The following is a 14927-nucleotide window of genomic DNA, read 5'->3' as shown; positions in this document are numbered from 1 at the left end:
TTCAGGGGGTCATGTTTTCAAACTTTTCTGCACAAACAATGAGGGCCAGAAATTTACTTTTGTTTTTACAGGACAGCTGAGATTCTCACGTAATCATGTGAATCCAAGAGCTGCTGCTTTACAAAAAGCACCAAATATTTGCGATGAAATCGTGAGAGTTGGCAACACTCATCAAATCATATGAATGAATTGGAAGGATCTTGGCAGTAATGTGTTTTCAGGAGATTAACGGCCAAATTGTCACAAACATAGCCAGATTCCTTCGAGATGTGTCAAGAGACGCGGGACGCCCTCATGCAATTGAAAAAAAGGTCCTGGTTCCCAGCCTCAGGACTAGTGCACATTACACCCCATGCCAGGGCCTAGAGGGGAAGGCATGTCCCCTTGCCCCTTTTTCTCTCCCAAGCTCTCCAATAGGCTGTAAATTGGGTGACTTTTTGCTTCCATTGGTAAGATTTCCTATCTGTCAGCGTGAAACTCCTCCTTGGTGGGAGGGATTGAAGGGGCTTCTCTATGGCTACAGAATACAAGGGCACATAGGTCCCCCAAATCCCCCAGAGCCAGGCTATGGTGTTTTCCCCTCCACTATGGCTCATGGAAAGAAGATGGGAGGAGAGATTCCATTTTAAAGCAGATGATTTTAGCTGAAGGGACGGCTCCATCGTTCTTACTGCACATGCAAAAAAAAAAAAAAAAATGTAATCAGAGCATCTCAGAAGCGGAGCATCCCACCAGCGCTAGCTCCTTGCACTGGCGGCTGCTGACTTGGGCTTTTCTCCCTCCCCCCTTTTTGCTTTCTTCAAGATTAATCCTTTTATTTGCACTCTCAACCGCTGACAATTCTTGTCAATAAATGAGGTGAGCATTATGTTCTGTCTCTCTCGATTTGTACAGGGGACTGAATGTACAGCTGGAATTTGGGTCATGCACCGGGGAAAGGAGGAGGGAGGTATTCTGCACGGGAGGCAAAATGGCCAAAAGACCCCCTCGGAAGCTTAAGATCAAAAGGGATTTGAGAGGCGTTAAATCGGATCGCAGGAAAATAGGGGAAGGCGGTAGCTGTCCGAGTGATGCCAGGTTGTTTGCACATAAATAGCTGTATTATCCATGCATGCTTAGGCAGGGGAAAAAGCTACCCACCAGCAAAACTTAGGGGCATGCATCTCCTGTTGTGATGCAATTGCAGTAAATTATCGTTGGCTCTGAGCAAGGCACCACTGTTGCCGTGCATTGCAGATCTGCTTGGATTTTGGGGGTTTGGGAAGGAGGCAGAGGGGGCATCTTAATGTATTGATTTGGACTTGTTTGGGGTTTTTTTTTTCCTTCCTTCTCCAACTGGTTCGCTACTTTCTGTCGTTCAGGGCTGTGACATTTGCTGCTTCAGGAATTGCAGCTGGGTTATTTTGCGGCTCTGCATTTTGTGTGGGGGGGGGGGAGACAACAAGGGGAAAGGGTGAACCAGCAGGATATCTCTGGAAGGGAAGATGAAGGGGTGAACTGACCACTAAATCCAGGCAGGGTCAGATACAGGTTGTTTCACTGTGCATTGCATGATCTTTTGTGTTTCTCTAGGTCTTGTGTGGCAGCTAGCTAGCCATGGCTCCCAACCTGCCTGGCCATGTTCCAGAGGCTTTTATTTTTGTGTGATGCCATTTCTCTTCTGAACATAATTTGTCTGTATTGTCCTTCTGTGGGGCCCAAAGCAAAGTCCTGCCACTGGCTATGGGACTTCCCCTCCCCCGCTTCTTGCAAGGATGCCGCATATTTTAATTGCATCCCTGTGCAAGGGGGCTGGAACAGTTTTATAGTGGGGGTGCTGAGAGCCATTGAACCAAACTGTAAACCCTGTCTATAATGGAACCCATTCCAAGCCAGGGGGTGCGGCAGCCCCCCTAGTTCCAGCACTGACGTCCCTGTGTATGCTGAGAATTTCACCTTTCAGGGCTTGGTGGGACCTGCAAGTTGATCTGACTCTCTTGGGATCCCATTTCTATTGCTTGCAAAATTCTCCCAAATACTCCCCAGCATCCTAATAAAGCAACTAGTGATACAATCAGCATACAACAGGGGTTCTCAAACTGGGGTTCGGGACCCCTCCGGGGGTCGCAAGGTTATTATCTGGGGGGGTCACGAGCTGTCAACCTCCACCCCAAACCCCGCTTTGCCTCCAGCATTTATAATGGTGTTAAATATATAAAAAAGTGTTTTTAATTTATTAGGGGGGTCGCACTCAGAGGCTTGCTGTGTGAAAGGGGGCACCAGGACAAACGTTTGAGAACCTCTGGCATACAAGAAGCCAGGCACAATGTAAAAAACACAGGTGCTAGCCTTCCCGATACAGAATGTTTGCTCCCTCCCCAGTGGGAACATTGCTTAAAAGGCAGTGAGATGGCTCACTAAAAATTAGTGGTGCAAACTGTTAGCTCCTGTGTGCTCATTAGAGATCCCTGTTTAATTGGCATTACATTTGAATGTTTTCTCTGTACCTCAGTTTTTTCCACGGGGGGGGGGGAGAAGAGGGTGTGAGGGAAGGAGAATAACAATATTTGCATGTTCCTTGAGGTGTTGTTTAGCACCATTCATAGTTGTGATTCTTGGATGGAAGGGACGAGAGAGGAGCAAATGATTATTGCAATTAGAATTCCAGCTTTGGCACTTCTAATGTCTCTCTCCATTTCCATGGCACTTTACAAATATTAAGTCCCCCAACTCCCCTGCAAATATTACTCCCAGCGTGGGAAACTAAAGCACCAAGAAGGGATGTGAGTTCTCCCAAGGTCACGCAGCAGGTCAGTGGCAAAGCCAGGAGAAGAACCCAGATCTCCTGGCTTCCAGGTTCCTGCTCTAACCATTAGACATGCTCCCCAGTGAATAATACTCTTGGTTCATCTGTTGGGGTCAAACACTCCTCGTGACTTCTGTGAGCAAAGATGAGCCCAAAGCTAAGGATGCAGAGGGGCTGTGAAAGGACATTTCCATCCCCCTCCCACCCTTTGGCCTGTGGATTCTGCACTGTGGGCAGAACAGGGGAAGACGCTTTCCATCAACTTGAATGCCAGCTGGATATGAAAGCTGACCTGCTGGCATTCTCATTTATACTAGTTCCCCCCAAGCCTTCCAAAGAGGCAGGACGGGCAATCCCAGTTGTGGGGGGCAGCGCTTTGGTGGCTGTCCAGAGAAGCCAGGAGGCAGTTCTGGGGACCCCCTCCTCTGGTGTGAGCAGGCAAACCCAGGTCCCTGATGGAATGATCAGTCGGGAACCTTGCAAATCCTGGCCTGGAACAGCCCACATAGGGGATGGTTTGGCCCTTAGTCATCCCGTATAGTAGGGTGTTGATGGTGGTTGTTAGCCCAGCACCTCTCTGGGGGTGGGTACGGTATAAGTGTTGATGTGACATACTGACCCCATGTACTGTGAGCCTTGCACGCATGGCCGTAGTGTTACTGGACTCATTTTTCTTGCCCTCCAGCTCGCCCTTTGCATCTGGGCCCTCTTTTTCTCTGACTGTGATGTTTTGCCATCACGTTATATAAAATTCAAGGCGTTTCAGCTCAAAGTAGGTCAGTAAGTTGTTTTTCCTCGGCCTGTCTGTTCTGCCAGGCACGAACATCCTGGAAGTGGGGGTGGAAGACAGGGAGAAGAGAAGTCAGGGAGCTCCGCAGTAGCTTTGTGATTCAAATGCAAAAGGCCCAAGAGCTGAGCTCGGAGACCAAGCCTGGGCTTGGAGAGCAGACAAGAGTGTCTGTTTCTATTGCAGGACTACCCCTCAGCATCATGGTGGTCCTGGGCATCTCTCTACTGCAGAATCAGGGCTCATTTTCCCAGGGGAAGCTGTGGTGCTGGCAGGGAAGATGCTTATAACTTGTTTTGGTCTCATCCACACAAGAGAGATCGAACGCTGTAATAACCCCGTCTGGGGGCTACCGTGCGGTAACCCCATCCCCAAGACAGTTGCTTCTGCAGTCTGGATGAGCCCTTAGTGAACTGTGACTGCTGAATTGATACCGTCTTGACTTCTGGAGGTCGTGTGGTAACATTTCTGTCGAGTGTCTTAATGAAAGGGGTTTCGGGGAGAGGAAGCCCGAGGCCCCTGCAGTGGCTTGAAGCAGAAGATTCCAACTTTGCTCCATCCCTTCTCTGTGATGTTTCGACTGAGCCTATCCCAGGCGGGTTATGCAGGGGGCAGGGATGCAGAGACAAGGGGGTTTATATAACGCTCGTTGCGCCTGACTCACTGTTGTGACTGGCGTTATGTAACTAGTGCTCAATTCTTTGTGCTGGGGATGGCAGATGAATGTACCCAGGGCTTGTCGCCATGGTTACCAGCATCTTTACAAAGTTCTGTACAGTCCATATGGTTTCATTTTCAGTCTTTTCATCCTCTGGAGAGAAGAGGCCTGGATTTTTGGCTGCCCTTGAGGAAGGCAGAGTTCTCTGGTGGTTCGAGCAGGGGAGTGGGAGGTGTGAGACTTGGAGACAGTTCCCAGCTCTGCCACTGACTTGCTGGGGGATTTTCCCCACCCGAGTGGAGTGCTCTGAGAGCAGCAGCTGAAGGGCTCATATAAATGCCATATTTATCTGCCACACTTGCTGGGTGGCTTTTCCTCAGCTTCCAGGAATTCCTTTACCGAGCAAGGGCTGGGAGCGCCAAGCTAATCATCAGGAAGGGGTTTGGAAGCAATCACCTGCCCTGTCCTGTAGGAGGGTGGGGAGGAGGGAGGGAGGTGTTGGTTTGAGCAGCAGCCCGGCGCTGGAGTTTGCTGGGCTCCCAGTAACCTTCCCTGCTGGGTATATAAGAGCAGAGGTGTCCCAGCTGAAGAGGCTTCAAAGGAAACAGCCCTGTATTGTTCAGAGGGGGCCTGCCTCCGTTCTGGAATATCCTTTTCCTCCAGTTCTCTGGTCGATTGTGCAGTTAACTCTTCCTCCCCCAATGCAGTGTTTCCTCCTCCTCTAAGGGGTGGGATAATGGCTCCAAGACGCTGTCAGTCGGTTAGGTCAGGAACAGACTGGGGAGTGGGGAGGGCTCCGTCTATGTTCAAAGTTCACAGTGTGGAAAGAACGTCCCCGTACCGACACGTGATTGCTTGGGCTCTGTCACCGAGAGGTGCTTCATCATTCTGCACATCTGTTTTTGCCTGAACTATATTTTTCTCCTTCAGCCTCTTTCTGCCTGGTCAGCAAACACCCCTGATCTGTGCCTAGTGTAGGGAGGGGAGGCAGGGAGGAGTTAAATGGGCAGCAGGGGGTTGAGAATCAATCCGTGGCCTAAGCCAAAGAAGCATTTATCAGCTTCCCTTCTCCTTAGGGACCTAGGTTCTGATCCTTCCCATTGGCTTCGGTGGACTCTGGATCAGGCCCCTAGTTCTGCTGGCCTCAGGCACTTAAGCAGTGTCATTGCTGCCAATGGTGATATCTGGCTTCTAATCTGCAGCGCAAGCAGCCTTCCTGCGGCAGGATTTGGGCTAGCACCACGGAGAAGGCCCATGAGCCACATGGGGACAGGTAGCAACTGTGAGAAGGCTGGAGAGCTGCTCTGTGTGTCTGGAGTCAGGAGGTGAGAAGAGGCAGGAGAATTTGCTTCCCAGTGAATCTCTCTCCAGCTAACAGAGTCCCTGCCTGAGACATGGTGATGGAAAGTTTCCAAGGAAATCAGGTCTGGAAATGAGTGAGATGGGCTAATTGAGTTTATCCTGGTAAATGAATCAAATTCTAGCAGATCAGCCAGAAATCCTATTAAGTTCACTAGCCTATTACCCATACGGAGATCATTAATACTTCGTGTTATTGAGGGCATAGCTTAAATCCAAACCCTTATTGGAAATCCCGGGAAAATGACCTTTCTGGTGAGGTCTGAGGTCTTTGGCTCCTGGTAGCCTAGGAGTTCAGAGGACTGGCTGTCAGGACTCCTGGATTCTATTCCAGGCTCTGCCACCGGCTCCCTCTGTGACCTTCGACAAGTCATGTCTCTCTGCACCTCAGTTTCCCCATTTGTAAAATGGGGGAGGATGCCTTGCTTACAAGGGTGATGTGCAACTTAAAGCATGCAAAGGGCTTGGAGATTCTCAACTGGAAGATTCTGCAATGGGGAAAGGATGGTGGAGTCATCTTCCAGGGCGATATGAGACTGACTCCGTCGCTCATGGGCCCTGGCTCTATTAGGGAAATCTAAGCAAAGATTGCACCCCATGGCTACCACTGCTTCAGCCCCACTGGCACCAGCAACATTGGGAACCCTAGTAGGGACGCTCCTACTGGTGTTATAAGCACTGTATCCTGTAGCCCACCTCTGAGCCTGTGGTTTAAATATACTCCAGCTCTGGCTACACTGATCCTCCCACCATTTCAGAAGGGTATGAGCAGTGCAAGAGGGAGAGAATCTAGGAAAGAGGTTAGTGCAGAGAAGGCCGAGGGGGTCTCCTTCCAGACCACGATCCCTGCACTGCACCTGGCTTCCTTCCGTTCTGCCTTTCCGTATCGCAGTCCAGCCTCATTAGCGGCTGAGTTTAGCTGACTCTGGGCTTTGCAGCTGTGCTAATTTGCCGGTTGTCAGGGCTGATGGCTGAGCGCTGTCCCACGCTGAGCATTGCCAGGTGGGAGTCAGGCACCCAGCACAATGGGAAGAATTAGGGAGAAAATCTTCCAAGGGCTGTCTCAGCAGGTTGTGAAATAGACAAGCTCTGCCTTGGTTTCTGTCATCCTGTCTTCACTCTGATGTGTGGGGAGGGATTTGGAAGCCTTTGGATGATTTGGTTCCTGGGGTTTTCAGTAGGGGTCCCTCTCAATCGTGATTAGAGCCCCACTGGCAATATGGAGAGGAGGTGGGCAGGACTGAGCGCCCTACCCCCGAATCTGCTGAGCAGGTCAGCCCCATGTGAGTGAGTAAGTGTCCCTGTAGTGAACTGCTGAAAACTCCCATTTCTACCACCCCTTGGATTTATTTCTTCTCTGCAGCTGATGTAATAGCCATGTTATTCGTTCAGCATGTGTCACCCCGTGGCTAGAGCAGCGAGCTGGCAGGCAGGCTTCCTGTGATCTGGTCTCACTTCTCTTCCTGACTCACGGTGTAAATTCCGTGCCTCGGTTTCCCTAGCTGTACTATGGGGTAGTACAGACCTCTTGGGAGGTGGCGGGTGAGTAAAGTTGCATTAATGAATGTCTGCTCTGAGGTCCGTGTAGGAAAGGAACTAGAGAAGCAACAGCAGGATTCTTCTGGACAGGCTCAGTGATCAATGATCCCAATTCAGCAGGGGTGGGGAGCACTGGGAAGGGAGGATTTCTGTCTGTAACCCACTAACAGCTGTAGGGAATCTGCCATCCTGGGGGCCAGGATCAGGTGAGCCAAGATGCCGCAGAGACCTGTTGAAGGGAGAGATGGGTAAGACTGAGCCATTAGGAGCAAGTCAGAGACAAGGCTCAGCACTCCTTTCCTCTTGAGGAAGTCTGGGTCTTGCTCAGCCTGATGGTCACAGCTTCTCCTTGCTTTGCAGGGGAACTGAAGAGAGTGGGGGTTGGCTCATACACATGTGTGCAATCTTGCAAAAATCTGCTTGCCTGGGAGAGTGCATTTTTTTGATGGGCAAGGGAGACCTCCCCAGCTGTCCTGATCCATCTTCACGGGAAAGGGAGGGAGGCCAAGTAAGGATTGTGCCTGGGCAGGTAAAATGGTCCAGACGGTTCCTTCCCCCCGGCCCCCGGTGGAGGAGCTGTGAACACCATCTTGGCCGTGGGGAAGACAGTGTCAGCAGGATGTGTGTGTGTGACTAAGCGGCGGGAGCCATGCAGCAGTGGAAGGAGCAGCCTTGCAAAAGCGTTTAAGAGATCAGCTCAGCCTGTGAAAAGCAGGTTTCTTCAGCCGCAGCAAATGCAGGCGGGAAGGAGACGCTTTATCCGTTTAGCCGCTCGGCTCCCGCTGCAGCCTGTCCATTAGTATTTGCTGAGAGCCGCAGTCCTGCGCTGCCAGATCAAAGGCCTTATTAACTCCCTTCTGATGGCATTTGCTCTTGAGAGGAAGGAAACGAGGCTCACTGAGAGATGAACACTGCAAAGAGGGATGGGGAGAGAGGGCAGGAAGGGGAGAAATCCACAGCCTGAGGGTGGCAGGAGCACTTGTAGCAGTTAGAGCGGTGGGCTTGGAGTCAGGACTTCGGGGTTATAGTCCTGGCTCCGCTGCTGAATCACCATGTGACCTCTGTGCCCCACCCCATGCCTCAGTTTCCCTGTCCGTAACACTGGGGCGATAATACCTGACTTACAGGGGTATTGGGAAAATTCAAGTGTGTACATGGCTTGGAGAGCCTCACAGGGAGGGGAGGAAAGGGCAGAATGAGAGGGATTTATTTGGGGTCAGGGGGAGGTATATATTCTATAGGGGCATTCCAGAAATCTCTGTTTCCCCAGTGACCCCCTGAGCAGCCGAGACAAACTCTCCTCAAAGTGACCCTGGTACCGATGGGCCTCTTCTGTCTCCCATCCAGGCTACGAAGCCTGCAGCCTGGTGCCCCAAAGGGGTGAGGGAGGATTTAGCCAAGTGAGACAAAGGCAGAACGGGGCAGTCGGTTTCCGCCGTGCCAGGGGGAAGGGAGGCCAGGCTGTGGGATCTGCTGCTCTCATTCAGAGGCTCATTTAATTAAAAGGCTAATTATTGTCTGTATTCAGAACAAACAAACAGAACCAGAGGTGCATGAGAACAGGGCTTGAACCGTTAACCCTTTGGGCTCAATGCTGCCTGGTGACCACAGCCTGTCTACCCTTGGAGCAGGGTCAGCACGGGCAGTGGCAGAGTTACCTTCTCTGAGGCAGGGCCCTCTGCCCTGCCCAGCCCTGCCCTGGCAGCCCCCTTCTGGGGTAGGTGGGGAGCTCGGGCCCCATTCAGCCCTTGACTCCTGGCCAAGGAGGTAGTTGCCAGTTCATTTCCATAACAAAGCCCAGATTTGGAGCGGTGGCCAGTCCTTCCCGGCCCCCTGGGGTAGTCTCGTTTCCCCCATGCCCACATTGTCCTGCACCAGCTTCCTTGCAGCGCTGTTGCAGGGGCGAGGGTGGCAATTGCAATCCCATCTTGCCCTGGAGCAAGTGCTCAGACAATACTTCACTGCTGTCTCCACCGCTCAGAAGCTCAGACGCCGTCCTCTGCTCTGACAGGGCCCCAGGCCTGTGCCAGGCGAGACATTTGGTGCAAAGTGTCAGTTTAACTCTTCTAATGGGGCCTTGGTCACCAGCCCAAGTCTGGCACCAACTTGCCTGTCTTCCAAAGCAGGCCAATACTACCTGCAGCATTGTGGAGCAAAGTGTCTCCTGTTCATCATAAAGGCAGTCAGGGCTTCTCCCAGCTGGGGGTTCCAGTCCGGCTCTGGATAGCTGAGTGCCATGTCATGGCAAGGTGTGTCCTTTCCCAACAAGCGAAGGTGTGTACGCATCTCCCTTTGCCTTTGGTCAGGTAAGGAAAGAGGGTCCGATTCCTCTTCGTCCTGCAGCTGAGTGCAGCAAGCTACCATCTCTGTGTAGTAGGCTGTTAAATCTGCTTGGCCCCGGGTGTGCCAAGTGCCGAAGGCGCCGGGCAGTGCTGACTGACCTCTGGTGTCGGTAAATGTATTTCTATAGGACACAGGTGTTTCTCAGCTTGTTTTCGGTCAATTTGTGGTCGCTGTTCCCATGTTGGTAAGGATCCTGACTTGCATTTAATCAAAAGAGAAGAAGTTTCCCCAACTCCCACCAAAGGTATTTGACCTAGTGGGAGGACAGAACTGACCCCTGCTGGTCACAAGACACCGACTGTGGCAGGGACCTTAAAACAGCTGGACAAAATTCCCTTTAAACCTGATCCTCAATAATACAGCTTAGCTCCTCCATTGACTTTTTTCATCCATCGATCTCAAAGCACTTTGCAAGGCTACTGCAGATGGGGAAACTGAGGCATAGAAAGCAGACATGATCTGCCCCCATGGTCACACATCGGATCAGTGGCAGAGATGAGACTAGAACTCAGGATCCTGGTGGTGCCCCATCCACCAACGGTTTGAAAACGGGGGTCAGCAGAACAAGTTTACGCTGCTGGCTCCACCCCCAACATTTCCCCCAGTTATTCCCATGTCTAACCCCACTGACCCCTCTTTTCATATGCTGGGAAGTCTCCTGCTTTGACTCCCGTTTGCTGTGTCAGCCGGGGAAGGGGCTGTCCCTTTAAGAGCAAAGAGAACTGGGGTGGATGACACAAGCTGGTTTAGTGCAGCTATTAACAGTTACAAGGATTAGGAAGCTGCCAGAAAGATCTTGGCATTCTAGGGATTGTGCCGCATCCTGCACGGGTGCCCCTGAGGCATGTCTGCGCTGGGGAGCAGAGGACGCCCAGACATGAACTCCGCTGGGTCCAGAAATCACAGCACAAGGGCACTGGCTTGACATTGCCTGGCCTGTGTGAGGGTTGCAGTAGCTGCTCCACCATGTGATGGGAAGAGAGAGACCCGCTGGCTGCTTTCAGGGTAAGTTCTCTAATGCCTCCACTGGTGTCTTCTTCCTCGCTGGGGCAGAGACGGGGACTAACCTGGGCCTGACCCAGGATTCATTACATGCGTCTGACGAAGGGGGCATTCACCCACGAAAGCTTATGCTCCAATACATCTGTTAGTCTTTAAGGTGCCACAGGACCCTCTGTTGCTTTTTACAGATCCAGACTAACACGGCTCCCCCTCTGATCTTAGGGTCCAGTTATCCACTTCCATGACTCTGAGGGCCAGGAGCCATTGGAGGTGCTGCTGTATTCAGTGCACAAAGCAGAGCAGCTGGATCTTTATATGCTCCGTCACCCTGACAGGAGGCAGGTTTTAATATGTCCCCTTGGGACGCATGGGTTCTGCTAACACGGACATGATAGCAAAGGGACGCGGCAGCTTTAGACGTGGGACCTGATTCTCCTTTCCCTTGCACCGCCAGTGATCCCTGTGCATTCCGATCGGGTAGCAGCATGCATCTGCTTTGCACAGGTGACACAAGTACCAGTGAATCGGGCACATTGTACCTTGGATGATCTTTGCAGGATATAATTCAGGAATTAAGGAACACGTACACACTTGTGCTGTGTGTTATGGATCTTGGCAGATGGTGTGCACGTGTGTTTGTAGCAGGCACAAGCTAAAATATGGGAAAACTAAACCTGCAGCCCCATGGTTTTATTATTTGGACTCTGGCCTCGCCAGAGGGCGGGGTGTGTGTGTTTCAGCCAGTGTCTGGGCTCCGTTGTGTTGGGCATGGTACCAGTAAGTCAGTCCCTGACCAATGGGGAGTTCACAATCTAGGCTAATGGCATGATGTCAGGAATTCAGAGGGAAGTTGTGGTGAGACGACATGTCAAGTCCTGTTGGTACATTTCACTGTCCAGATTGTTACATGGCATATGTGGGGGGGTTTTCCACTTTCTGAGCCTTGATTTCAGAGCTTGGCGAGAACTGAATTGTAGCTACTTATCCCAAAAGGAAGAAGGGAATTGACAGGAAACTCCCCTCTGACTTTGCTAAGGGAACTGGTGCTCCGATGAGCTGCGTGACGTAAACAGGCTGCCCCTGTGGTGAGAAATCCCCAGGCCCGGTCACTTGTGCTGGGGACCGATTGGGCAAAACCACTTACTGGGACTAGCTGCTGATATTGAGCTGGCATCTGGCACATCTAGTCTGTTCCGCTCAGATTCTTGTACTGCGCCCAGCGTCGTGGTATCAGAGCTTCTGGACTGGCACTGGGAGGGGGAAGGTTATTTCTGATGGATGAAAGTTTTATTCTCCATCGAGTGCGTTTGTTGGAGCCCCTGTGGCGTGGGGGATGGCTGATACAGTCTGGATGGTGTGCGGGGTGCTGGGGGGGTCTGTAATGCAATGCCAAGGCCATTATGGGCAGAAGAGCACAGGATCCAACATGTAAAAAAGGTTTTGGGTCTCTTCCCTCGAGCTTATAGTCACCCCCTGCTCCTCTCCTCCCTTCCCGTCAAAGGCCTCCCGGTCCCTTACAAAGATGAACCTGTGTAGCCACACCCGTCCCTGCTGGGAGGCAGGGCGGGGTCGTTATCCTCAGCTGTGGGAGACAGCAGATGGGTCTAGAACCCAGGAGTCCTGAGGCAGGGTCCCTTGCTTTGCCCTCCAGCACCTGTTCCTCACCCAAAGCTGAGAACAGAACCCAGGAGTCCTGACTTCTACCCCCTGGTCCAACCACCAGACCACCTGTCCCCCAGGATTTATTTGATTGCACTAATTCCTTCTCCTGCCGTCTGTGAACAAAGCTCTTGTCATCCTGCCGGCGGGTGGGTTTGAAGTGCGTTGGTGGAGTGAAGTGGCCAGCTCCTGACAGCCTTGCTGGAATTTATACGCTTCATTCCCTGCTGGAAGCATGCGCTTCCCTGCCTCCATTCTGCAGGGACTTGTGTCTGGCTGGCAGTAAGTGCAGGCATTAGTGGCTGGCGGGGGGAGCTCTCAACAACCAGCCCCCTCTGCACAGCAATGGATCCAGCTGTGCTCTCCTGCCCTAACAGCCCATCAGCATCAATAATTCACGCACCAGCCCGGGCTTGGTAAATAAGAAATGCACTTCAACCTGCCCAGCGGGAGGGGGGATCTCCCGAGCCCCCCTGCAGGGACTGCGTCCTACGGGCTGCCTGGCTCCTGCAGGGAGGGGGTCAGGTCGACACAGATATCTGGGTGCGGATCCTTTACCTGGGCCCTGGGGCCTCTCTCTGCGGGGATGGTGGGTGTCTGTGCTGTGCCAGTCAGAGTCACTTCCGACCCAGGTTACGTTCCCAGGATCCCCTCTGTAACTGCTCTTGGCATTCAGATTACAGATGAACTTGGGTAATAGACGAGCTCTTCCTCTCGCCCTCTGGGCTTCCGTCTCCTGTTCCCATCTGCATGGAACAGCCTCCCTCCGCGCGCACCAAACACCCCCCCCGTAAGCCAGGTCATCCAACAGCAGCGGTTCAGTCCCCGTTCTTCGGTGTTGGGTTTTGCTTCTCCACATCCAACAGTTTGACATGAATCCAACAGCTACACCTGGCCCTGTTCTCCACAGGGGCTGGCCTGGCTCACTCCCCGCGGCTGCTTGATAGCCTTGTAGCCAAGGACCAGGTGACCTGAATCTTATCACCTGGCCTCAGACTATTCACCTGGGGGGCAGCTAATTAGTCACAGGTGGGGTGCAAGCCACGCCCCCTCAAAGGGCCATCTCACTGTAGGACACCATCCCCCTCGTCCTTCTTCCAACAGTGGGGATGATCCTGTGACCTACTGTTTTATCTGGAAGGCTAAGCATTAGAGTGGGTGTCAGGAACTCCCAGCTTCTGTTCCCTGCTTTGCCCCTTGAGCAAGGTCCTACCACCTCGCTGGGCCTGTTTCCCCATCAGTAACAGGGATAATGACCCTGGCCCACCTCCCAGAGCGGCAGGTTGCAGGACTTGAGAGCATGGCTAGTAGGAGCTCATTGCACTGAGGGTGGCTACACTGGTGCTATTGCACTGAGTTCAGATCTCCAAACATATGGGGTGAAATTGACCCCTGTGCCGAGGGGCCAGGTATCACTTAAAACCCACAAGGCCTCTGTTCCTCTTCGGTCTATGGGAGCCTAACTTTGCTGTCTCCCTGCCCTGGCATGAATTTCCCCCAGTGCACAATCTAGCATCCCAGTGCCGCAGCAGCTAGGAGCGACTCTCCCGTGTATCCCATCTTACTGGTGCCAAAATGCCCCCCCCCACCCCCCACCCACACACCATAGCTACACACGCTGAGCTGAGTCCCTGGCTTGCAGTCACCCCGGCTCTCCTTGAGACAGGTGCAGGCGACGTCTCTGGGGGATCAGAGCAGGTTTGAACAGAACGTAAGAATGGCCAGGCTGGGTCAGACTAATGGTCCATCCAGCCCAGCATCCTGTCTACCAACAGTGGCCAATGTCAGGTGCCCCAGAGGGAATGAACAGAACAGGGAATCATCAAGTGTTCCATCCCCTGTCGCCCCTTCCCAGCTTCTGGCAAACAGAGGCTAGGGACACGATCCCTGCCCAGCCTGGCTAATAGCCATTGATGGACCTGTCCTCCGTGAACTTATCGAGTTCTTTTTTGAACCCTTTGCTGTGACCTTTGCCATTTTCCCTCCTTCCTACCCCACATTTGTGCATTGGGTTGAAAGCTTGTTGCACAAGTATTTTGCAGCTTTCCCTGTAACCCTGACTCTGCATCGCTTGGATTCCCCCCGTGCCTCCTGCTCTTCATGGCCACTGGCTTGGCCCACGTGCCCACTGCGGACGGGCGGGAGGAGGGACGCAGGCTGGCAGAAGAGTTCTCCAGACACAAAGATGCTGCAGCACACCCAGCAACCCCGGCAGTTTCTGATCTGGATTGAGACTCACTCCTGCAACCATGGGGACCTCTGGTGAGGACCCAGGAGGACATGAGGATTCTTCAGTAAAGAGCCAGCACCTTACAGCTGGCAGTAGAGTTACTGCAGCCCTCCGACACATTACTCCAGCGTCCAGTACTTGCATAGGATGGGCTGTTTCTCCTGGATGTCGCAGCATTGCAGGGCGCTCTGGGGAAAGCAGCTCTGTGTCTAACTGGGACACGGGAACGGCCACTGTTGTCTTGGCGAGCCAGCTGTGGGGAGGGGGGAATAGGAGACCCTGCTCCAGAGACACACGGGGCCAGGGAGCTGGATGCTAGCGCTGTTGCTTTCGTTCCCCAGCACATTGTTGACTGGCAGCAGCCGGGACGTTCGCAGTCGCCTTGGCTCACAGCGGCTAGATTTGGACACAGGTGGATGGTGAGCAAACTGGCAGCCCTGGAGCTAGAAGTCACCTGGTTTTTCACAGAACTGGGACAGTGATGGGCAAGCGTCCCCTCTCCCGAGCCTGCTGACGTCTCAGCACTGAGCTGGAAGAGCCACCCCCGGGGCGAGAGAGGAGCCCA

At 52.8% G+C, this 14927-nt stretch overlaps 1 protein-coding gene across 3 annotated transcripts in view; it reads left to right on the top strand.

Annotated features, from left to right (window-relative positions):
• Nucleotides 1–541: 541 nt before the first annotated feature.
• Nucleotides 542–14927, top strand: part of ABHD8 (abhydrolase domain containing 8) — a 30402-nt gene continuing 16016 nt past the window's right edge. Inside the window, exon 1 of one of the 3 annotated variants that reach the window (XM_054013790.1) lies at nucleotides 542–858. Coding sequence is in view for 1 of the 3 variants with exons in the window: in XM_054013789.1 (XP_053869764.1) it covers nucleotides 10443–10476 (34 nt within the window). In the remaining 2 variants the exon portion in view is untranslated. Of the gene's footprint in view, nucleotides 859–5598; nucleotides 5655–10265; nucleotides 10477–14927 lie in introns of those variants that run through there. The other 2 variants (XM_054013792.1, XM_054013789.1) reach the window with 2 other exon arrangements.

Source organism: Malaclemys terrapin, chromosome 24 (genome assembly GCF_027887155.1).
Source record: "Malaclemys terrapin pileata isolate rMalTer1 chromosome 24, rMalTer1.hap1, whole genome shotgun sequence".
NCBI lineage: Eukaryota > Metazoa > Chordata > Testudines > Emydidae > Malaclemys > Malaclemys terrapin.
Note: the sequence above shows the minus strand (reverse complement) of the source record. Positions and strands in the feature narration are given on the sequence as shown.